Source organism: Elaeis guineensis, chromosome 1, assembly GCF_000442705.2.
Source record: "Elaeis guineensis isolate ETL-2024a chromosome 1, EG11, whole genome shotgun sequence".
In the NCBI taxonomy this organism is placed as follows: domain Eukaryota; kingdom Viridiplantae; phylum Streptophyta; class Magnoliopsida; order Arecales; family Arecaceae; genus Elaeis; species Elaeis guineensis.
In genome coordinates this window covers 156,544,763-156,567,892 of record NC_025993.2, presented here as the reverse complement: position 1 = coordinate 156,567,892, position 23,130 = coordinate 156,544,763, and the positions used below count along the sequence as shown (strand labels likewise).

The 23,130-nt window shown below is 48.0% G+C and overlaps 2 protein-coding genes and 1 pseudogene across 3 annotated transcripts in view; 2 read left to right on the top strand and 1 right to left on the bottom strand.

The window, feature by feature from the left end:
• The first annotated feature begins 3,041 nt into the window (after positions 1-3,041).
• On the top strand, positions 3,042-9,193 carry LOC140856722 (deoxypodophyllotoxin synthase-like). The gene is made up of 2 exons (XM_073254955.1): positions 3,042-3,342; positions 9,081-9,193. Exons 1-2 carry the CDS (start codon positions 3,042-3,044, stop codon positions 9,191-9,193), a joined length of 414 nt encoding a protein of 137 aa, XP_073111056.1.
• Positions 9,194-15,677: 6,484 nt separating this feature from the next.
• On the bottom strand, positions 15,678-17,200 carry LOC105039396 (ACT domain-containing protein ACR8-like; annotated as a pseudogene).
• A 1,198-nt stretch (positions 17,201-18,398) lies between these two features.
• The window catches only part of LOC105039213 (probable 2-oxoglutarate-dependent dioxygenase AOP1), a 92,707-nt gene continuing 87,975 nt past the window's right edge, over positions 18,399-23,130 (top strand). For both annotated transcript variants that reach the window (XM_073245125.1, XM_010915290.4), the window contains exon 1: positions 18,399-18,913. In XM_073245125.1, coding sequence (XP_073101226.1) covers positions 18,414-18,913 — 500 coding nt within the window. In that variant the 5' untranslated portion in view covers positions 18,399-18,413. The remainder of the gene's footprint in view (positions 18,914-23,130) is intronic.

Genomic DNA, 23,130 nt, shown 5'->3' with positions numbered 1-23,130 from the left:
GGAAGCATCTTACTTCCTTCATATTTCATTCAAAAAATAATGGCGGTAACAACTCTTTAACCAACAATGGAGAGCTGGCAAGTAATTAAATTAAGAATAAATTTTATTTTGGATCTCTAAACTAAGTTATATTTTTTTAAATGATTACTAAACTATAAAAAATTAAAATTTAGTTCATATATTTTGTGAATTATTTTAATATGATCTTTTCTCAAGATTTTGACTATTTTCTCTCATTGAAAATCCCAGCCAGTAATAATTGATACTTATATGGTTTAAATATTCAACGAAGATAATATAGTATAGATGATGTAGCATATAAGTGATAACTATAGTATCATAGATGAATATTTTTATTTTGCTGATATGGCATGGTTGATGTAGCATCTGCTACGAAATTTTTTCGAAAGTATCCAATCATCGGATGACATGTCAGCACTTATAGGAGACAGCGTAGATGGCATGGCACATGCGTGATGATGTGACAACTGATATGCAATTTCTCTCAAAAGTATTCGATCATCAAGTGACATATCAGCACCCATAGGTATTGTGGCAAAGATGATGTGGCACATGGGTGATGATGTGACATGGACTATGAATTTTTTTAGAAAGTGTCCAATCTTTAAGTGATGCATTAGGAACTGACTGTCACATCAGTACCCATGCCACATCATCATTCATATTTGATTAATTATATTTTTCATCCTCCAAATTTTATAAATATTCTTCTATGGTCCTTATACTTAAAAAATATTTAATTAGGTCTTTTAATTTTTAAGTATGATTTAGTTTCACCTTTCTAATATCATGATAGAGAAGATGATGATTCTGACACAGAACGAGTTATTGGATGCATTCAAAAAGCTGAACATAGCAGTGGTATTCAAAATAGGGAGCTAGATCCAACTTGGAGATTGTATCAAAGCAAATTAGATTCGGAGATTTGAAGACCGCTCTTATGAACATAGCGGTGATAACGAAAAAGTATGCAGGCTCGATGTTCTTAATTTTGCCATTGCCAAGCTCACTACTCCCATCAAATTTTTTCTTAAAAAAAATTGTTTGATAATCATGGACTATGCAACCAAAAATCTTAGGCGTTTACTCTAACTGGAGTAGCATGACAAGTCAACAGAACAAATGAATGAAAAGTAGAAATTATTTTGTTTTTCTTTTGTTTATCCTCTATTGCTTTTTATTCTCCTTAGGTTCATATCAAACTTACTATGTTTGTCTTGTATATATTTATGTTTATTATATATTTTCAATGAAGTGTTATATATGAGTCATGATGATGTAATTTTTTTCTTATATATATTTATATCTATTCTAATAAAAGATAGAAGGAAAAAGAAGATGGATTAAGAGTATGATTGAAAATAGAGTAAAATCAATAATATAATAATACATTATCAAAATAAATTTTTTTATTTTTAGTTTATGTATTATCTCTTTGTATTAGTTTCAACTCTTGAAATTATATTAGTTTAAATTAAATCATATTTAAAAATTAGGAAACCTAATTAGAATTTTTTTAAACAATAAAGTAATGATTGAGATCCTAATTAAGAGATCTATTCTACTCCATGATTACTGATCTATTTTTTTTTCAAGAAGAAATTTTGCAGTGGTAGCGAGCTCGACAATGGCAAAATTGAGAATTCTGAGCCTATATAATTTTTCGTTGTTGCCGCTATGTTCACAATAGTAGTCTTAAAATTTGATTTGCTTTAAGACCATCTTTGGATCGAGACCTAACTCCCTATTTTGAATACTACTTTTACTTTTGGCTTTTTAAATGCATCAAATGACTTGTCTCACATCAAAGTTATCACCTTCTCTCCCATCATGTTAAAAAGATTAAACTAAATTATACTAAAAAATCAAAGGATCTAATTAATATTTTTTTAAGTATAAAGACCATTTAAGAATATTTGTGAAATTTAGAGTGCAAAATATAATTTATAGTATATGGATGATCATATGGCATATGGATGTTGACATATCACTTGATGATTAGATACTTTCGAAAAGATTCACCGTACGTGCCATGCCATCACCAATGTATTGCTTTTGGGTGATGATGTGTCACTCGGTGATTGAATACTTTCAAAAAAAATTTCACATTGTATGCCACGTTATCACCGATGTATCACGCCGTCTATGCCACATCACTTATAGGTGCTGACATATCACTCAGTGATTGGATACTTTTAAAAAATCCGTATCAGATGCCATATCATCACCTATGAGTGATGATATATCACTCGGTTATTAGACATTTTCAGAAAAAAAATCTATGGTCGATGCCATCATCATCCATGCCACGTCATCTATGCTACATCACATATAAGTGTTAATGTCATTCGATGATTGGATATTTTCAAAAAATTCTACAACATATGCCACATCATCATTCATGCCATATCATTTATACCACATCACCTATGAGTGTTGATGTGTCACTCTATGATTGGATATTTTTATAAAAAATTTCATAGCAGATGCCACGTCATTACCCATGCCACATTATTTATATCATATCATCTATGAGTGCTGATATATCATTCGATGATTAGATTTTTTTAGAAAATTTCAGATTAGATATCACATCATCAGCCATATCATGTTAGTAAATTAAAAATTTTTATCCATTATGGCATACCATCACTCATATGCCATGTTATCTATGCCACATCATTTTTGTCACACGTTTTTCATCATGTAAGTACTGGTTAGTGTCGGTTGGGATTTTTGGTAAGAAAAAATTATCAGAATCCGAAGAAACGACCGCATTAAATTAAGAAAATCTATCTCAGTTTAGGGATTAGAAACGTAGTTAACCTTAAATTAATTATAAAAGGATGCCGGTGCTGTGTACTTCGATAACGAGCAAAACACTGTAGCTACATATTTCAGGTAGCCTTCAATGGGCTCCGGAGAAAAAACAGCTCTTCCAAATTCCCAAGGTTGACTTCCGTGGGTTGGATCCGGGCAACCCCGGCGGCGATGACTGGGAGTCGGTGCGCATCTAGGCGATGCGAGAGCTGGAGTCATTCGGGTGCTTCGAGGCCGTCTACGATGGGGTGTGCCCGGAGTTAAAGGAGGCGCTCTTCGGGCAGGCGATAGGGCAGTTGTTCGTGCTTCCCCTAGAGACCAAGAGGCAGAATGGTTCAAACAAGCCCCATCAAGGCTACATCGGTCAGATTCCCACCATGACCTATGAGAGCCTGCGCGTGGACGGCGCGCCCAATCTTGAGAAGGTTGAGGAATTCGCCCGTCTAATGTGGCCCCAGGGAGATCCCAACTTTTGGTATTGTTGTCATACTGTTTCTTCAAGTAATTTATAAATCCTATAAATTAGAGAACTGCAACATGTTATAAATTGCAACATGTTATAGGATATATGTTAGAAAGTCCATATAAGTGTGTAAAATATTACTTGACAAATGTTAATGTTGCCAATTTATTTTAATATATATAGTTTTTTCTTTCATTTTTCAAACAAAAGAGGGTAGAATGTCATGGTTCAAGTTGAACATGAAAACATTTACAAAAGTGTGAGCTAAGGAGAAAATTGTCCATTGGCCATATGGCTGACGGTATTAATGATGGAAATTTCTCCCGGTCATTAGTGAATTTATTGCTTGATGCATAACAAAAATTTGATTATTGAAATATTTCATTTATTATGATTCACTACATTGTTATATTGTATTTAATATCCAAAAAAGATAAAAAAGATACCTAGTGTATTGTGTAGGACTGATGACATTCTTGATGTCAGTATTAATGATAAGTGTTTTTTCATTGAGGCTCAGCCTGTATAAAAATTTTTACTTACCTTATAGACGTCGGCATTGATGATGGGTCATTAGTGAATTCATTGTTTAATGCATAACAAAAATTTGATTATTGAAATATTTCATTTATTATGATTTGTTATATTGTTATATTGTATTTAACATCCAAAATAGGAAAAAAAAATACTTAGTATACTATGTAGGTCTGACATTCTTAATGTCGGTATTAATGATAAGAGTTTCTTCATTGAGACTCAACTTGAATAGAAATTTTTACTTACCTTATAGTCGACATTGATAATGGGAGTTTCAAATTGGCCATTATTAAAATTCATACTTAATGTGCTACATAAATTTAACTATCGAATTTTTTAATTTATTATAATTTATTATATTATTATATTGTATTTAAGAACAATCTGAGAAAAAGCCTTACCCTGCATATCATATATGGCACATACTAACAACGTTTGGTACACAAGGCTGTGTTGACACAAAGTAGAGAGAGAGAGATGGCGGGTCACCAAATGCCTAAGATGGATCTCTTTGAACCTTGCTAACCTACATGGCAAGCGACAGAATGCAACGTGAATATAAAGAGGTGTCGTATAGGTGACGCCACAGGGCTGGATACGAGTGAAGTTGATCCATATTTGTACTTATTTTATTATTAAAATTTTTATATCCATATTCATCTCATATCTATCATGGGTCAGATCAAATCGGATAAATAATAGAGATCGGATCAGATAAGATACATATAAAAAAAAATAAATTACAAAAATTCTTTTGAGATTTGCATTATTACAATTATACCTACTGTTTTTCAAAATCTATACTTAATCAAATTATTTTAAAAATCTAAAATGATCATATTACTTTCTCCTATAACTCAGTAAATGAAATTTACCGAAATCTTTTTCGCACACCCAATCGGTCTGTTGGGATATACCGACCGACCCCTTTTACGCCGACTCATCCTCAGGCCTGTCCGACCGACATCCGACTCTACCAACCACGCTGATCGACGACTGCCGACAGTAGCAGCCGACATCATCCGATCGAAGGTGTGCCGGTCGGGCAGATCCGTTCTGTTCCCGACTAGCCGAGCGGCGGAGCCCAGATTACCGACCCATTGTCGGGCGGGGGTGGCAGCCGACGTTCGACTCCCGCAATGCGCCAAACCAGCCGACGGTGTCCCCGGATCTTCACCCCACATCCCGCAGCCGAATGCCGACGTATGGTCGGTCAGCTCCCCCAAATGCCGTACGACTGCTATGGGCTGCTGTCCTGACAAGGAGATGCGATGTGACCATCCTGGGGGCATCGTCCTGCCAAGGACACAGGTCAGCCCCAATGATTTGACAGCCCACGGTGACTTGTCAGTCCGCGGTGACTCTAACAGCCTCCGACGATTTGACAACTCTCAAGTTGTCTGCGCCATTAATGGCGGGACCACGCCGCGCTCTACTATAAAATGGGGAAGGCAACAGTGTTGGAGGAGATTTTTTCGAGGCCCCTGAGCTCTCTCTCTCTCTCTCTCGCTCTGGCCCTCTCCCGTCGAGCCCCTGATTCTTCTCTACTGTTGCCTAGTCTCCTCTCTGACTTGACTGTCGGAGGGTCCCTGCCGGAGGCATCTCCGGTCAGTGTGGACTTCTCTTACAGGTGCTCATTCCCGATGATCAGGCGACGAGGGGATTGACCGCAACAGGTTTGGCGCGCCAGGTAGGGATGTGATCACGACCTCCACAGAGTTTGAAAAATCCTTTCGAGATGACAAGAACCAGGGTTCAGCGATCGAGAGCCATCGGATCGACGAGGCACTCTTCCTACCGGGAAGAGGCCTCTCCTCCACCCTCCATGGCGGAACCCAGCTCTCCGCATCCTGTGGTGACCACGGAGGTGCAGATCGCGGCGATCGTGCGGCAGATGACTGTGCTGATGGATGCAGTCAAGAGCCTTCAACAACAACCAACCCGGTTGTCACACTCACCGGTGGGGCAACCGGCAGCGCACCTGATGCCGTCCAGGAGCAGCCGTCGGTGCCCGCGTCGGTCTCCGTCTCCACCCCAGGAGCAGTCGTCTCAGCACTCCCACCGAGAGGGAGAGAGGCGGCCACGGCGTGACACCCACCGGTCTCGGCGACCCTCTCCCTCCCAGCTGGAGCGAGCGAGGAAGGAGAAGCGGCCGCGGACACCGTCCGCCTCCCTCTCAGATTCATCGGGAGACTCGACCCCTGGGGTCTCCCAACATCGGTGGATCGACGACTACGAACGTAGGTTCGAAGAAATCGACTGTCGGCTTGCCCAGCTCTAGGTGGACGGACATAAGTCTTCGAACGACGTCGACTTCCAGACCGCCCAACCTCTTTCCCGACTCATCCTCAACGAGCCGATTCCTAATCGGTTCAAGATGCCTCATGTGGAGCCTTACGACGGCTCCACCGACCCAGTTGACCATTTGAAGAGCTACAAGGCTCTCATGACGATCCAAGGGGCAACCGATGCCCTCCTCTGCATCGGCTTCCCCGCCACACTTCGCAAAGCTGCCAGGACCTGGTACTCCGGCCTCCGCTCAGGGAGCATCCACTCCTTCGGACAGCTTGAGCATGCCTTCGTGGCCCATTTCAGCACCAGCCGGAAGCCGCCACGAATCTCAGACAGCCTTTTCTCCCTCAAGTAGGGAGAAAATGAGATGCTCCGACACTTCGTGACGCGATTCAATGCGGCCACGCTTGAGGTTCGGGACCTTAACGAAGACATGGCCATCTCGACCATGAAGAGGGGGCTGAGGGGGTCCTGATTTACATACTCCTTGGACAAGACCCTCCCCCAGACATATGCCGAACTGCTGGAGCGCGCGTACAAATATATGCGCGCAGACGAAGGAGCTTCCGACCGGCACCTGACTGAGACCAAGGGCCCGAAGGAGAAGCGAAGGAAAGGTCGGGCTCCTGCCGAGCCTAGCGGGCCCCCGACCGATAAACAGATCTCACCCCAGCGACAGAGCCCGAGATCGCCCCGACGGTGGAGTCCGAGGCCGATGCGTCGCAGGTATGACTCCTATACTCCTCTCTCTGCTCCTCGTGAGCAGATTTTGATGGAGATCGAAAAAGAGGAATATCTGCGACGGCCTCTGCCTTTGAAGGCAAAGGGCCTCAACCGGCGAAAATACTGTCGATTTCATCGGGGCCACGGCCACAACATCAAACAGTGCATCCAACTCAAGGATGAAATTGAGGCCCTCAAACGTCGAGGGTATCTCAAAAAATTTCGAAGGAACCCGCCGACTCGACCCATCCCCGACCGACGATCCCAACCGACTGAAGAGGCAGCAAACAACCAGCCTACGACCGGGGTCATCAACATGATCTCAAAATGACTGAACCGGGGGACAATCACTGGAGGGGAGTCAACGAAGAAGCTACGCCAAGATGATGTAATTACTTTTACAGATGAAGATACTCGGGGAATCCAAACTCTCCATGACGACGCTATTGTTGTCTCGGCAACAATAGCAAATTATGATGTAAGAAGGATCCTCATTGATAATAGAAGTTCGACTAATATTTTATTCTACTCGACCTTCTCCCGAATGCGATTGTCGGCTGATCGGCTCGAGAGAGTCTCTGCACCCCTAGTAGGTTTCGCTGGAGATGCTGTCACGATGGAAGGAGAAATTATTCTCCCCGTGACAGTCGGAATCGAACCACGACAAAGCACCATCCACCTAACCTTTGCAGTCGTCCAAGTACCTTCGGCCTACAACGCCATACTTGGAAGACCCAGACTAAACGCCCTCAGAGCGATAGTCTCGACCTAACACCTGCTGGTTCGGTTCCCGACCAAAAATGGAGTCAGAGAGATGCGTGGGAATCAATAGCTCATTCGGCGATGCTTCCAAATCTCTGCTCGAGGCAATGAAGCGAAGGACTCCTTGACGGCTGACAAGTTGGACCAATGGGGAGACAAAGAACGGTGCGAACCGATCGAACAACTGGTTTCCGTCCTGATAGCAGAGAATCCCGAACGAGTGGTCTGGGTCGGATCCCAATTATTCGACCTTGAGCAATGGCAGCTAATAGAGCTGTTGAAGGCCAATGCCGACGTATTCGCTTGGTCGGCGATGGATATGTCCGGCATCCCCCCGGAGATGATGACTCACCGACTCAACATTGACCCTGGAATGAGGCCGACGAGGCAGAAGAAGCGGTCTTTTGCTTCCGAAAGACAGAAGGCCATCGACGAGGAAGTGGATAAGCTACTCGAGGTGGATTTTATCAGAGAAACCACGTATCCCGATTGGCTCGTCAATGTTGTCATGGTAAAAAAAGCCAACGGAAGGTGGAGGATCTGCATCGACTATACCGACTTGAATCGTGCCTGCCCAAAGGACAGCTTCTCACTTTCAAAAATCGACCAGCTGGTAGACGCAACGTCCGGCCATCGACTGCTCAGCTTCATGGATGCCTTTGTCGGATACAATCAGATTCGGATGGCACCCGAAGACGAGGAGCACACAGCCTTCATGACCGCTAAGGGCCTTTACTGCTACAGAATAATGCCCTTCGGACTGAAAAATGTCGGAGCCACCTACCAGCGACTCGTCAATAAGGTCTTCAAAGATCAAATCGGATGCAACATGGAGGTGTACGTGGACGACATGCTGGTGAAGAGCGCGCAGACTTCAGATCATATCCAAGATCTTGAAGAAACTTTTCGCACTCTTCGACGACATCGGATGAGGCTGAATCCGGCTAAGTACGCCTTCGGGGTGACTTTGGGGAAGTTCTTCGAGTTCCTCGTTTCTCAACGAGAAATTAAGGCCAACCCCGAGAAGATAAAGGCGATCATCGACATGCGGCACCCGGACACCAAAAAGGAGGTACAACAGCTTAACGAAAGGATCATCGTGCTCAGCCGATTCATCTCTCGGTCGGCTGAGAGATGCCTCTCATTCTTCAAAATCCTGAGGCAGGCGAAGGACTTCTCTTGGCCGGACGAGTGCCGGCAGGCCTTCGAGGATCTGAAGAGATATCTGGCCTCCCCGCCACTGCTTGTAAAGCCAGAAGTTGGAGAAATACTGTACCTCTACTTGGCAACCTCCCCAGGGACGGTTAGCTCAGTGCTCGTCCGGGAGAACGAGAGCCGAATTCACCAACCCATATACTACCCAGCAAAGTGCTCTACGAAGCTGAAGCTCGGTATTCAAAGATGAAGAAAATGATATTCGCCTTAATCGTGTCTGTACAATGACTCCGTCCGTATTTTCAAGCGCACGCTATTGTGGTCCTCATCTACCAGTCCCTGAAGGCGATCTTGCGTCGCCTCGACACATCAGGACGACTGGCGAAATGGGCAGTGAGGCTGAGTGAGTTCGATATTTAGTACCGACCGCAACCTACCTTGAAAGCTCAGGTTTTGGCCGACTTTATTGCGGAGTGCCCGACAACCGACCAAGGATTGGAAGGCGGGAGCTCCAAAGAGGTTGCAGTCTCCGAACCTGACCCCAGGTCTACCTGGGTGTTGCACATCGACGAAGCTTCCAACGCTCGAGGGAGCGGGGTCAGATTCCTACTCACCAACTCGAAGGGAGTGGTTACCGAGTACGCCCTCTGATTCGACTTCAAAGCCTCCAATAATCAAGCCGAGTACGAGGCGCTCCTCGCTGGCTTGAGAGTAGTGAAGGAGCTCGGGATCGACAGCCTCAGAGTCTTTTCCAACTCTCAGCTGATCGTAGGACAAGTTAAAGGCAAATTCAAGGCACGGGACCCGACCATAGCAAAATATTTTCAGAAGGTGAGAGATCTCGTGGCACACCTCAAGTATTTCAAGATCTTCCATATTCTCAGGTCGGAGAACGCTCGGGCCGACGCACTCTCCAGGCTTGCGACGTCTGCCTATGACACTTTGGGCCGGACACTTGTGGAGAGTCTCGAGCAATCGAGCATCGATAGGGCCGAGGAGGTGCTGCAACTGACGATCGAGCCGACCTGGATGGATCTGATCGTTCAGTATCTGATCGACGGAACCAGCCCTGAAGACCTCGCGGAAGCCAAACGACTCCGATGGGCGGCCTCCCAATATGTAATGATGGATGACCGACTCTACAAAAGGTCGTTCTCCCTTCCCTTGCTGAGGTACCTGGGACCGACTGACGCGGACTACGCGCTCAGAGAGGTGCATGAAGGGATTTGCGAAAATCACTTGGGGGGCAAGTCCTTGGCCTACAAGGTCCTACGGCAGGATTACTACTGGCCCACCATGAGAAAGGATGCGGCTGAGTTGGTTCAGAGGTGTGAGCTGTTTTAGAGGTACGCTAATATACAACACCGACCCGCCAACCAAATCACTCCCATTGTCGTCCCGTGGACCTTCACCCAGTGGGAAATCGACATACTCGATCCTTTCCCTCCGACGTCTGGCCAAAGAAAGTTTATAGTCATCGCAATCGACTACTTCACTAAGTGGGTGGAAGCCGAACCTCTGACGCAAATCACCGAGCGAAAGATGGAAGACTTCGTCCAGAAGTCTATCATCTTCAGGTTCGGACTACCGTACACTATTATCACCGACAATGGACGATAATTCGACAATCGAGACTTCCGAAAGTTCTGTGCGAGATTTCATATCGCGCACAGACTAACCTCGATCGGGCATCCACAGTCCAATGGCAAGGTCGAAGTAACCAACCGAACCATTCTGTATGGACTGAAGATCCGACTGAATGAAGCCAAAGGCCTCTGGGTTGAGGAATTGAATTCCGTCCTGTGGACGTATTGAACGACACCCCGTGTCCCGATCGAAGAATCTTCTTTTAGCTTGGTCTATGGGACGGAGGTGATGATTCCACTCAAGATCGAGCTACCATCGACTAGAGTTGAGCAGTACTGCGAGCCGGGCAACTCTGAGTGTCGGAGAGCCGACTTGGACCTCCTATCCGAACTCTGACACGAGGCTCAACTCCGCATGGCTTCCTACCGACAAAGAGTGGCCCGATACTATAATGCTAAGATTAAGCCGAAGTTTTTCAGGCCTGGGGACCTGGTCTTAAGGAAGGCAGAAGTTTCGAAGCCTCTGGACCAAGAAAAATTATCTCCGAACTGGGAAGGACCCTACAAGATAGCGGACACCTATAGGCTGGGAGCCTACCGACTGGAGACTCCAGAAGGAATGGCCGTTCTCCGGATTTGAAATGTCGACAACCTGAGATTGTACTACCAGTGAACCCTGTGTGTCCTTGTTCGGAATACAAACTCAGTTTCAAAGCTCCGGAGTCTAGAATTTCGACTCTCCGATTATGGGCTGGCGCTCACCAGTAGTACGAGCCCTGACACCTCGACTTGGACCCAATGTTCCATTGAAAATCTGTGGCCCGATCACCGACGATGCATCGGACTCTTACGAGAACCGATATATCTACGTTGGTGGAAGGCCGACGATGGCGATGAAACCCTCCTAAGTTGAAGCCACGCTCCTTCCACAGTCAGCTCTCGAGCAAGACGACTGGCTAACTTGCCGACTTGGCTCCGGCCAAGAAAGGCAAAATGCCGACGCGACCAACGTCACGTTCGCGACATACCAACCAGGTCACGACCAGTCGAAGAATATTCGGCTTACCACTGTTTATCACACGTCGCGACGTATACGCCCGACAAAGAATCGGGCAACGGATGACTGACTTGTCATCATCATCTTAACCGAATGCGTCAGATACTATTCAGACTCTACGGGATGATCGGGTCAATGAGCTACGATCGAAGGTCGATCGACATCCGACTCGACAAACACACCCGACTCGACAAACATGCCCGACTCAGGTCTGGGCAACGGATGCTCGACTTAGACTCTCGATCGTCGAGCCGTACGACAATCAGGACGTCGATCTATAATCAGAGCTCACTCTGCCTTTACCGTGGCGCACGCTACCGACTGTCTCAGCTAACTACCCGGGATCCTATCGAACGTCCTAATAAGGTACGTCGGGCCTACGACTTATACGCTCGGGGATGTTTCGGCGAAACGTACATTCCAAGATACATTCCAGGGTGCATAAAAGAAAAAAGTTGGAAAGTTCTCAATTTCATTCAAGTGTGAACTGAGTTTACAAAATTGAGCCAAAGTCCGATTACAAGTATACTAAATAAAAACAGAAAACAAAAGATGCTCTGACTACTCGTCGGAGTCAACTTCTTCTACCGGGAGAAGTTCGGGGGCGATTGGCGTGGCCGCTCGGGCCGGAGTAGCATCAGGGGTTGGAGCCGCCTCACCTTCGGTAACCTGATCTGGAATGGCTTCCTCCATGGCAGTGTGATCTCCCGACAACGGGTCAGCCACCTCTTCCGTGGCTTAGCCCTCCGACCCTGGGAGAACGACGCTGCTGAGATCAAGCTCCGGATACAGGCCCCAGACTGCCTCCCGGGCATCCTCGTACCCCACTCGGTATGAAGCGAAGCCACTCTCTAGGAGCTCCTCGCGATATTCGTCAGAGTCATGAAAGTCCTCCACTGCCCGACCTAGAGCCTCCCTCGTCGACTCCGCCTCTGCCCTCGCTATGTCCGCATCGGCTTGAGCGGTGGACAAATTCTCCTCGGCCTTGGTGAGATTCCCCAGACTCACCCGGAGTTGCTCGCGCTCGGCTTTCAACTCACTGACGCAACCATCCCGCTCACGCCGCAGCCGGCGAGCGGTATGGGACTTTCGTTTGACTTCCTCGCGAGCCGACTGTAGTTCGGCATCCGAGGCAGTCAGGGCATCGGTAAGGCGGGAGATCTCCTCCTCGAGTCGGGCCTCACGGTCGACTGACTGCTTCAGTTGCTCGACCATTGTCGCCTTCTCGGCCTCGGCGGCCTCGGCCCTATTCTTTTAGGCCATCCGAAAATCGCCGAACCTTCGATATCCGGCCTCCACCTCGGACATGTTGTAGATCAACTGCAAATAACAGGTCGATCGTCTAAGGACTGAACTGATAGAAGACAACGATGAGAATGAAAAGTGAAGGAGAGAAGCTCACCTGGATCATGGTCAAGTAGAAGGAAGAAAGCATGTCGGACACCCGCCGATTCTTCATGATCTCCCGGTCGGTCGGGAGAATGGTCGCCTGACATAACATCCTGGCCAAATCATGGTTGGCCAGCGCCGACGCTCCTTCGGGAAGTTGGACGTCGGATGATGCGGCACGGCCTGTCGACCTTCTGTCGTCGCCTGGCGCCATCGGGGCCTTCCCTCGTTCGGCCTCCTAAGCCCTGAAGTCAGGAAAAGATGGGAGGCTCGAGCTCGACTGGGCCCCTCCCGAAGCCGCGACGGCCGCCGACGCAGGTCGTTCGGGCTCGCGTGTTTTAGCCCGAACCTCTTCTATGGGCTGTGCAGCCGGCACATCTTCGGCTACTCCCTCGGCCGCCCGTTCTTTGGACGGTGCTTCGGGAGGCATCGTTGGCACCGACAGTGCAATAACCGGCTCATGGCCTGACGCACGTTCGGAGTCGGGCTGCGCTTCCGTCGCCGCGGGGTCGGTCGGCGATGCTATCTGAGGCCTCTTAGGAGGCCGTGAGGGCCCGACCCTGGTAGCTGGCCTCTTCCTCACCGCATGTTGCCGAATGTCGGCATCCGTCAGCCTCACCCTCGACGGCATACCTGCAATTTTAACAGAGGATCAGCACCAGTCCAATGACAGAGAAAAAAGATAAAAAATGACAGACTGAGATGTACCTAAACGAGGAACCGAGCTTAGGCCGGCATCGTACAGAGCTTGCTCGGTGACGAGCTCTCTCTGTTTCGGCACCGAGATATCCTTTAGTCGGTGGAAGTCCTCTCGATCCTCGTCCTCCACCCGACTGTTCTCATTCGACTGAGTCCGGGGGTCCCCCCAGCGGGAAGGGAACCTCCAAGGAAGCGGAGAAGAAGCAAAGAAAAACTAGTTCTTCCATCCGTGGATTGACGATGGAAGACCAGTGATAAACGAGAGATCCTTCCGGGGGTTGAAGAACCACCACCCTCGGACCTTCGGATGGGGTCGGAGGACAAAGAATGCCCGAAAGAAAAAAATACGAGGATGAGTCGGCAAAAGCCGACACAACAAGGCGAAACTGATTACCAGCCGGACTGAGCCCGTAGTAATCCAAGACGTTCCGGACGAAATCCAGAATCGAAAAACGAAGACCTGTCCGAAGGTCCTCGATATAGAAGGCCACCTGGCCCGGAGGTGGGTTGTTAACCCGACCCTCAGCCCAAGGGACGAAGAGCTCGAACTGCTCCGGGATACTATATTGCTCCCTGAGCCGTTCGACGTTTGCCCCCGAAACTGAAGAAACCTCCACCTTCGGGGTCGACCGTGAGTCATCGGTCGGGTTCCCCGACTGACTCCCTCTTGGAGAGGTTCTGGCCATGATGCTAGAACCGAGGTCGGAGGATGGAGAAGAAGAAGAAAGAAGGTCCAAAAGAAGCGAAGGAAACAAAAGATGCAAAGAGACAGAAATCTCAAAGAAAGCTCCTCGAGGAGGGAGACAGGCACAACTATTTGAAACTTGAAACTGGGGGACCACTCGACCAGAGTCTCGACAATAGGGCTGTGAAAAGTGGAGTTTTGGATACAGGTGACCCTATATATAGTGCCCCTCGACGGTCGGGATGAGAGCACACCCAACGAGGGTCTCCCGAATCTTGACATGTGGCAGCATCTGGGCCTTTCCTCGGTTCGACGATTCGACGTACCTGCCCCAGATCAAGCCACGTCGCCTCCATCTGCCTAAACGGGTTCGGCCCAATGGTCCCCTGCCATGTGGCGAAAAAAATCACGTCTCAGGATTCACTAACCGACGGCGGTTTGCATTTCCGAGAAAACGATGGAAATGACGGTTCCTGTTCCCAATGGGACGTCTGACACCAATGGGATGTCTGATGCCAATGGAACGTTTGACACCAATGGGACGTCTGACGCCGGATTGATCATTGGTACGATCGTCAGAGTCGGAGCATGATGTGATGGATATCCACTCCTTTCATCCGAAGCCGTCGCCCATGCGGGAACGCTGGCCAGCACGACATCCGACTCAGGAGTGGGGGGAGGCAACTGTTGGGATATACCGACCGACCCCTTTTACGCCGACTCATCCTCGGGCCTGTCCGACCGATGCTCGACTCTACCGACTGCGCCGACCGACGACTGCCGACAGTAGCAGCCGACATCATCCGACCGAAGGTATGCCGGTCGGACAGACCCGTTCTGTTCCCGACTAGCCGAGCGACGGAGCCCAGATTACCGACCCACTGTCGGACGGAGTTGGCAGCCGACGTCCGACTCCCGCAATGTGCCAAACCAGCCGACGGTGTCCCCGGATCTTCACCCCACATCCCACAGCCGAATGCCGACGTATGGTCGATCAGCTCCCCCAAACACCGTACGATTTCTATGGACTGCTGTCTTGATAAGGACATGCGATGTGACCGCCCTGGGGGCATTGTCCTGCCAAGGACACAGGTCAGCCCCAGTAATTTGACCGTCCATGATGACTTATCAGCCCGCGGCGACTCTGACAGCTTTGACGATTTGACAACTCCCCAATTGTCTGCGCCATTAATGGTGGGACCACACCGCGCTCTACTATAAAATGGGGAAGGCAACAGTGTTGGAGGAAGTTTTTTCGAGGCCCCTGAGCTCTCTCTCTCGCTCTGGCCCTCTCCCATCGAGCTTCTGATTTTTTTCTATTGTTGCCTAGTCTTCTTTCTGATTTGACCGTCAGAAGGTCCCCACCGAAAGCATCTCCGATCAGTGTGGACTTCTCTTACAGATGCTTATTCTCGACGACCAGATGATGAAAGAATTGACCGCAACATGATCCATAGATTCCATCCCCCCATACTCCCGATACACGGCTGCGGCTACAGCTTCTGATTTTTTTATCTCTAGAGAAATTTTTTGTACACTATGGGATGTGCATGTTTATGGTGATTAACTCATACAAGGAATCGAGACGTGGCATGTGAAAAAATTTTAGTTTTTCTTCCGATCATGCGCGAGTCAATCACCGCAAATGGTGCGTCGGATTTTGTATCGCCGGTGGTGCACAAAGAATTTCAATTGTCTCTGGGAACAGGATCCGATGAGGCCCAAGTTGCAGAGATTCCTCTTCACGAAGCTCCGTAGGTAGACAACGCAGCCCCACCGCCGGCTGCCGCCTCGTGGCCTGCCGGCCTCGTCCCGTAGATCCGCTGCGGCCGGTCGTCGTTCACCTTGAGGCTCTCGATGCCGATCTTCTCGATCACCGCATCGATCATCTTGGGGTCGGTCGGGTGGCCAGCGGTGTCGGTGATGTAGAACACGTTCATCACCATTTAGCCTTTGGTGGAGACCTTGGTCCTCGTCACTGAGAGGCCATTCTCCCGAAACATCCGGGTCACGTCGGCAAGAAGGCCTCACCGATCCATCGTGCGCAGCTCCAATCGCAATCCCTGAGATTCACCCACGAGAGGAGTCAAATCTAAATGTAGTTGGGATTAGAGAATCGGATGCCTATCAGGCTTTCTTTCTGGGAGGGAATTGAAGCTAATTTATTGCAAAGAACAGTGAGGAAGGTAACTCGGATGCTCTGCACTCGATGGTGGCTTGCAAGCATTGGATCCCGCACTGCCGCTCTGCTTCCGAACTGATTGGGATCCCATATAGATGCCTGATGCAAAATTCCTGGAAAGAAATAATTGGTAACTTCAAGAATTAACCCATAATTTGAATAGAATCCCCCAAAAAATTATCGAATAAAGTCGAAATTTAACCTAAAAATGAGGAAAAATCCGAAAAATTTATCAGGTGGGTTCGATCGCCATCAGTATCGATGGTGCCGTGGGACACGACGTACTCCATGTCGGTGAGGGTACACATGACGTTGAAGAGCAGTTTGGGGCAATCCCCGCACTGGATGTTGATGATCGAGTACCCGCGCTCGGTCTAGTGCTGGATCGAAATGGACGGCTGCAACGACGATGCGGAGGACGAGAAGGTGGTCTCGGCGGAGGAGTGCGCTCATAGTCATCGTCGGCGAACATGAGCTAGTGGAGGCGGCGATCGGAGTGAGTGAGCGACGGCAGAGGCACGATGGCCATCTTGGCGCGGCGGATGTCGTGGTCGCCCTTGAGGACGTGGCAGAGGCGGGCCTCAACGCGGTGGATCCACTGGGGATCATCGATCGGGGAGCTAGAATTCTCATCCCGGACGAAGATGAGGGTGGCGATCCGACCATTGTGGATCCAAACCTTGGCCTCGACGACAGCGCAGCGGAGGTCAGTGAGGACGGCGAAGACCTCCGAGAGGAGGCCCGGGCGGTCGGTGCCGGTAAGCTCGAGGGCGGTGAGGCCGTCGAGGGTGGCGGAGAGGGGTGCGGAAAGAAGGAAAGAAGGGTTTTTATCCCGTTAGACCTTCGGTGAAGGGCATTTCTATCATTTTAAAAAAAAATAATTATATGATATTTCGGTCTCATTTTTGGTTAATGAGCTGCTCGAAGGTCAAGACTAAACCATAAAATTAAAATAAATATCAAAAAATATAAATATAAATTTTTTAAAATATTAAATTTAATTATAATTTTAAATTAATCTTAAAAATTTTTTTATAATTTATTTTATAAAAAAATATAATATAGAATTATTATAATTTTAAAATGATGATATATATTACATTTATATCGAATTGAGTTTAGGATCGAATATATTATTATTTATATTTTTTTATAATTTAATTTAAATTTTTTTTAAAATTTATATTCACATCAAATTTTAATTATATTGAATAAAATTTATTTCATTTAGATCCAATCAGATACACGATGACCTGACTAAAATTGTTATCCCTGCATATTGTCTTATTAGGGCACTAATTATTATTTGGATCGGATCTAATGGATAACGTCAATTTCGTGGATCACGTGCCACATAATCTTTGGTATTTCACCGATTCCGGATTGCACGTTATCCACCGTGCACATGCTCCGCGGTTTGCACTCGTCTAAGTAGACTTGGTCAATGTAACAAATCTCAGGCCAACCTATGCGATGCTTTGGATAAAGCCTTTATGGAGCATGTGGGGCAAGGCTATGTCCTCGAGATTCAAGGTATGGCCTACACATCAAGCTAAAAAAATGAGTAGAGGATGAGTCCAAATCCTGAATTACGAGTTTTGCAGCCATGCCATTGACTACTTATATCAGCCTTATCTCACCGGATTTTGGACTTCAAATATTGCTAAACCAGCCAAACATATTAAACACTTATTCTTTCCTCTCTTCGCCCAAACCTGAAAATCCTTACTTTAAGGTACGGACTAGCCTTTCTTTTATTTTATCTATTTTAAAAATAATAAAATAAAAATATTTTTCTTTATTTTAATCTTTAAAATATAAATATATTTTTAATTATAATTAAATATTTAAAAAATAAGGATGTTGGCGATGGTAGCAGCCGACAGTGTGGGGATGGTGGCGCAGTTTATTGGAGTTGGCAACGATGACGGTTCGGATAGACGTTAATTTTTGTTTTTTGATTTCTATACTTTTTAGAATTAAAAATTAGATAATAAAGATGATATCAAAGGAGGTCAAAATTACTGATGTGACAAGATACAATGTTTAATAACGCTGGCAGGCTGGCAAGCAATTACATTAATTGCACAAGGAGGCAGGTGCCGGGACTTGAAGAAGGTCGTTCCTTGCCATTGGAACAGATCAAGAAGACTTTGATGGGCTCCGGAGAAAAAACCCAGCTCCTCCAAATTCCCAAGGTTGACTTCCGTGGGTTGGATCCGTGCAACCCCGGCGGCGATGGGTGGGAGTCGGTGCGGGTACAGGCGATGCGGGCGCTGGAGTCGTTCGGGTGCTTGGAGGCCATCTACGATGGGGTGAGCCCGGAGTTAAAGGAGGCTCTCTTCGGGCGGGCGATGGGGGAGCTGTTCGCGCTCCCCCTGGAGACCAAGACCCAGAGCGCTTCGGACAAGCCCTATCAGGGCTACATCGGCCAGATCCCCACCATGGCCTACGAGAGCCTACGCGTGGACGGCGCGCCCGACCTTGAGAAGGTTGAGGAATTCGCCCGTCTCATGTGGCCCCAGGGAAATCCCAACTTCTGGTATTGTGGTCATACTTTTTCTCGCTCGTGTTGTAGATCATTTCATCGTTAGGCGGCAGGGGTGTGCGAGGAAACCGATTAAACCGCAAACCCGATCCGAACCGTTAATTTCGGTTCAATCCGGTTCGGTTTTTTTCAAATTCCATTGGGTTTCAAAATTTTAGAAATCGAACAAATCGGTTGGTTTCGATTCGATTTAGAAAAAACCGGTTCAAATTAAACCGACCCATGGGTATATCATACATGAAGCACTAGCAGTTCATTCATACTTTGTCCTAGCTCCATCGATATTTTACTTATGTATTTAGCTCATTTAGCCCATCTTAAAAGCTATCTAGTTCACATAAACCCAATAGCCTACATTTCGATAAATCAAACTGATTTTTCAGTTTGATTTGAACCAATTTTTCTATGTGATCGTCTGGTTTTGATTTTGGTTCAAAAAATTGATTCAAATCGATTCTGCTTGAAAGTTGACACCAAACTGATTCGAACCAAACTGTGCACACAGGAGGTTCTGTGTGGTGGAATAAAAATTCTACAAAGAAACCTTTGTTGCATCATATAGAGAATGAGTCCTTTACGATTTATTTTAAATTTTTTTTTATCAATTTAATGTAAATTTTAATTTATTTATTAAAATAATATAAAATAGAAAAATATTATTTGGAATTATATTTTTTATGAATAAAATATTATTTTAAATGACGTTTATTTGGTCTAGTTATCGGCCTACGTGGAATCCTAAAAAATTTTGCTTAAAAACATCACTGTGAATGATGTTTTTAAAATCATCATTGTAAATGGTGTTTTTAAAAATATTATTTAAAATGATGTTTATGCGTTATATATAAAAAAAAAAAAAATTGGCGCTGCTCTCCTTCTTCCCGCACTGCCTCTTTCTCCGACGACGTCCTACGCCGCGTCCTTCTTCTCCCACGACGCCGATCCCGATCCCGATCGCTTTCGGTAAGCCGCCGTGCTCTCCCCCTCCCCCCCCGCCCCTCTTCCTTCTCTCTCCCCCTCCCCCTCTTTCCCTCTTCCTCCCCCGGTCCCCCCCCGTGCCAGCCCTCTCTTCTCTCTCTCTCTCTGTCCGGCTGGTCGGCCGCCCGACGCCCCCTCCTCCCCCCATCCAACACTCCCCTGCCCCACGCCCCTCTTCCTCCTCTCGCTCTTTGCCCGCCGACTGCCCCCTCCCCCCCCCCCGACCGGCCCTCTCTTCTCTCTCCCTCTGCAGCTGCCCGTCCGATGCCCCCTCCCCCTCCCATCCGACACCCCCCTCTGCCTTGCCCCGCTTCCTTCTCTCTCCCCCTCCCCCTCCCCCTCTTCCTCCCCCGGCAACCCCCCCTGCCGTCCCTCTCTTCTCTCCCTCTGTCTGGCCGGCTGGCCACCTGACGGCCCCTCCTCCCCCCATCCGACACCCCTTGCCCCATGCCTCTCTTCCTCCTCTCGCTCTCTGCCTGCCGACTGCCCCCTCCCCCCCACTGGCCCTCTCTTCTCTCTCCCTCTGCTCGACCAACCGCCCGACCGACGCCCCCTCCCCCTCCCATCCGATGCCCTCCTCCCCCCCGCCCCTCTTCCTTCTCTCCCCCTCCCCCTCTTTCCCTCTTCCTCTTAGCCCCCCCCCCTGTCGGCCCTCTCTTCTCTTTCCCTCTGTCTGGCTGACCGGGGGGGGGGGGGGGAGAGAGAAGGAAGAGGGACAGGGGAGGGGGAGAGAGAAGGAAGAGGGGCGGGGGGGAAGGGGGTGTTGGGTGGGAGGGGGAGGGGCCATCGGACAGACGGCCGGCCACGCAGAGGGAGAGAGAAGAGAGGGCCGGTGGGGGGGGGCGGTCGGGGGAGGAAGAGGGGGAGGGGGAGAGAGAAGGAAGAGGGGTGGGGGGGAAGAGAGTGGGAGGGGGAGGGAGCGGCAGCTTACCGAAAGGGATCGGCGTCATCGGAGGAGGCGGCACGGGACATCGTCGGAGGAGGTGGCGCGGGAAGAAGGGGAGCAGCGCGGTTTATATATATATATATATATATAACGCATAAACGTCGTTTTGAATGGTATTTTTAAAAGCGCCATTCAGAATGACGTTTTTAAAAGCGCCATTCAAAATGGCGTTTTCATATATATATTTTTTGGGTTCCACTGGGTGACTGGACCAAATAAACGTCATTTGGAATGGCATTTTATCCGTAGAAAATGTCATTCCAAATGATGTTTTTCTGTTTTGCATTATTCTGATAAATAAGTTGAAATCTACATTAGATTGATAATTTTTTTAAAAAAATACATACAGTAAAGAACTCTATAAAGAACTAGAACTGTCAAGACGGGCCGGTCCGCCCCAACCCGCTTTTAAATGGGGCAGGGCGGCTGGCCTGTTTAACTAGCGGGTTGGAAAAATCCCAACCCAATCCGACCCACCATGGGCTGCGGGTTAAACAGCCCAACCTGCCAAAATTTCCAAAAAAAAAAACTGTAAACCTGTTAAGGAGTGGGGGAGGGGGGTGGGGGGATGTGAGCACGGCGGCCATGGGTGGCGTCATGGGGAAGGGGCGTGGAGGGGGGGTGGGGTGGGGGCGTCGGGGTGGGGGCCGGGGTGGGTGCAGCCGCAGGGGAAGTTGCGGGGGATCGGGGTGTGGGCGTCGGGGCGGAGGAGCTCGTCGGGGAGCAGGGGGAGGGGGGAGCGCGGGGGGATGGGAGTGCGGCGTTGGGAGGAGCTCGTCGGGGAGTGGGGGAAGAGGGGGTCGGGATACGAGCATCGAAGCACGGAGGAGCTCGTGGGGGGCTGGGATGCAGCCTGCGCGTGCTGAGGTAGGGAGGGAGGCTGGTGGGGGTGCCGGAATGCAGGCATCGGGTAGCGTGGAGGAGCTCGTGGGGGGTCGGGATGCGCTCACCGGGTTGTAGGGGGAGGAGGGGGGCTCGAGGGCCACGATGCGGATGCTGGGGAGCGTGGAGGAGCTTGCCGAGGCTGTATCAAAAAAAAATAAAGAGAAGAGACTCACCTCTTTCAGTCTCTCCTCTTTTTCTCACGTAGTTGAAAGGGGATAAGGGGATTTGATTTCAAAATCGGCTGTCAAGATGGGCCGACCAGCCCCAACCTGCCCCGACCCACCAAACCAAACGGGACGGGTCATTTAACTCGCTTTTAAATGGGTTGTTAAAACATGAACCCAATCCGTTCCATTTACATGGCGGGGCGGGCCAACCCGACGGACCCAACCCAAATTGACAGCTCTATAGAGAACTCTTATTGCATGCTGCGTCATCTAATTTGAGGAGTAACGAAAAGATGGGCTAAGGTTAATGGAGAGATTGTTAATAGGCAACCCCATTTGCTGGGGTTCATGTGTTGCTGTTGTACTCTGAGGTCGGTAGGAACGAACTCTGAGGTCAAGCTAAGGTTGATTGGGCCAAGGTGATGTTCAGGTCAGTGTGATTATTGCTGCTCTTTGGTTGACTGCTAAACCTGAAAAGAAGTCTTCTTGCCGGAGTTATTCCGACAGAGAATCCTCTAATGCTCAAGTCGATTAGAATCTAAAGAACAATGGAAAAGAGAATGGAAAATAAGAGAATAAGAGTAATGGAATGGGTCTCCAAGGACTTATCCAAGGGTCTCCTACACTTCTCTATTTATAGAGGAGGTTGGTAGCCGTTTTCATCACAAGCGATACGTGCAGTAATTGCAGACCAATGGCTAATTCGTGGTTTAAATTGGACATAATGGCTAACCACATGCCCCAATGATTACAAGCACTTTAATCATGTGATAGTGATTGTGGGCATTACTGTCACTAATATTCTTGGATCAGTATGATTGTTTCAGGTCATCCATGTCCGAGGTGATGAGATCGGTTATGCCGAGCTGGTTCCACCTTGGATCATATCGAGGTCAATCAAAATATCCTCTACATCACCATCTAATAATTAGATCAGAGGGGTAAGGAGGAGACTGCATCTCACCCAAGGCCCTACCTCTCTCCACCTCCTTCAATCGTCAACGCCTCGTAGGTCGAGGCGGCAAGGGGATGTCTTCCATCTTTCTCGTTGCCTTAATAAGTACTTTCTCACCCTATTCAGGATCGCCTCCACCAACTTGCTGTTAGATATTAGAATAAAGCATTTATTTCTTAGTTCCATAAATTTTATTTGCACATTGAAAATTTGCAATTGTATTCAATGCTTCGTCAATTAGCACACTTCAGTTGGATTTTTGGGATTCTCATCACTGATG

Coding starts and splice junctions, on each gene's coding strand:
- LOC140856722 (XM_073254955.1), top strand. CDS start 3,042: ATGCGAGAGCTGGAGTCATTCGGGTGCTTCGAGGCCGTCTACGATGGG. Junction 3,343..9,080: donor TTGTCATACTGTTTCTTCAA/GTAATTTATAAA, acceptor CGTATTTTCAAG/CGCACGCTATTGTGGTCCTC.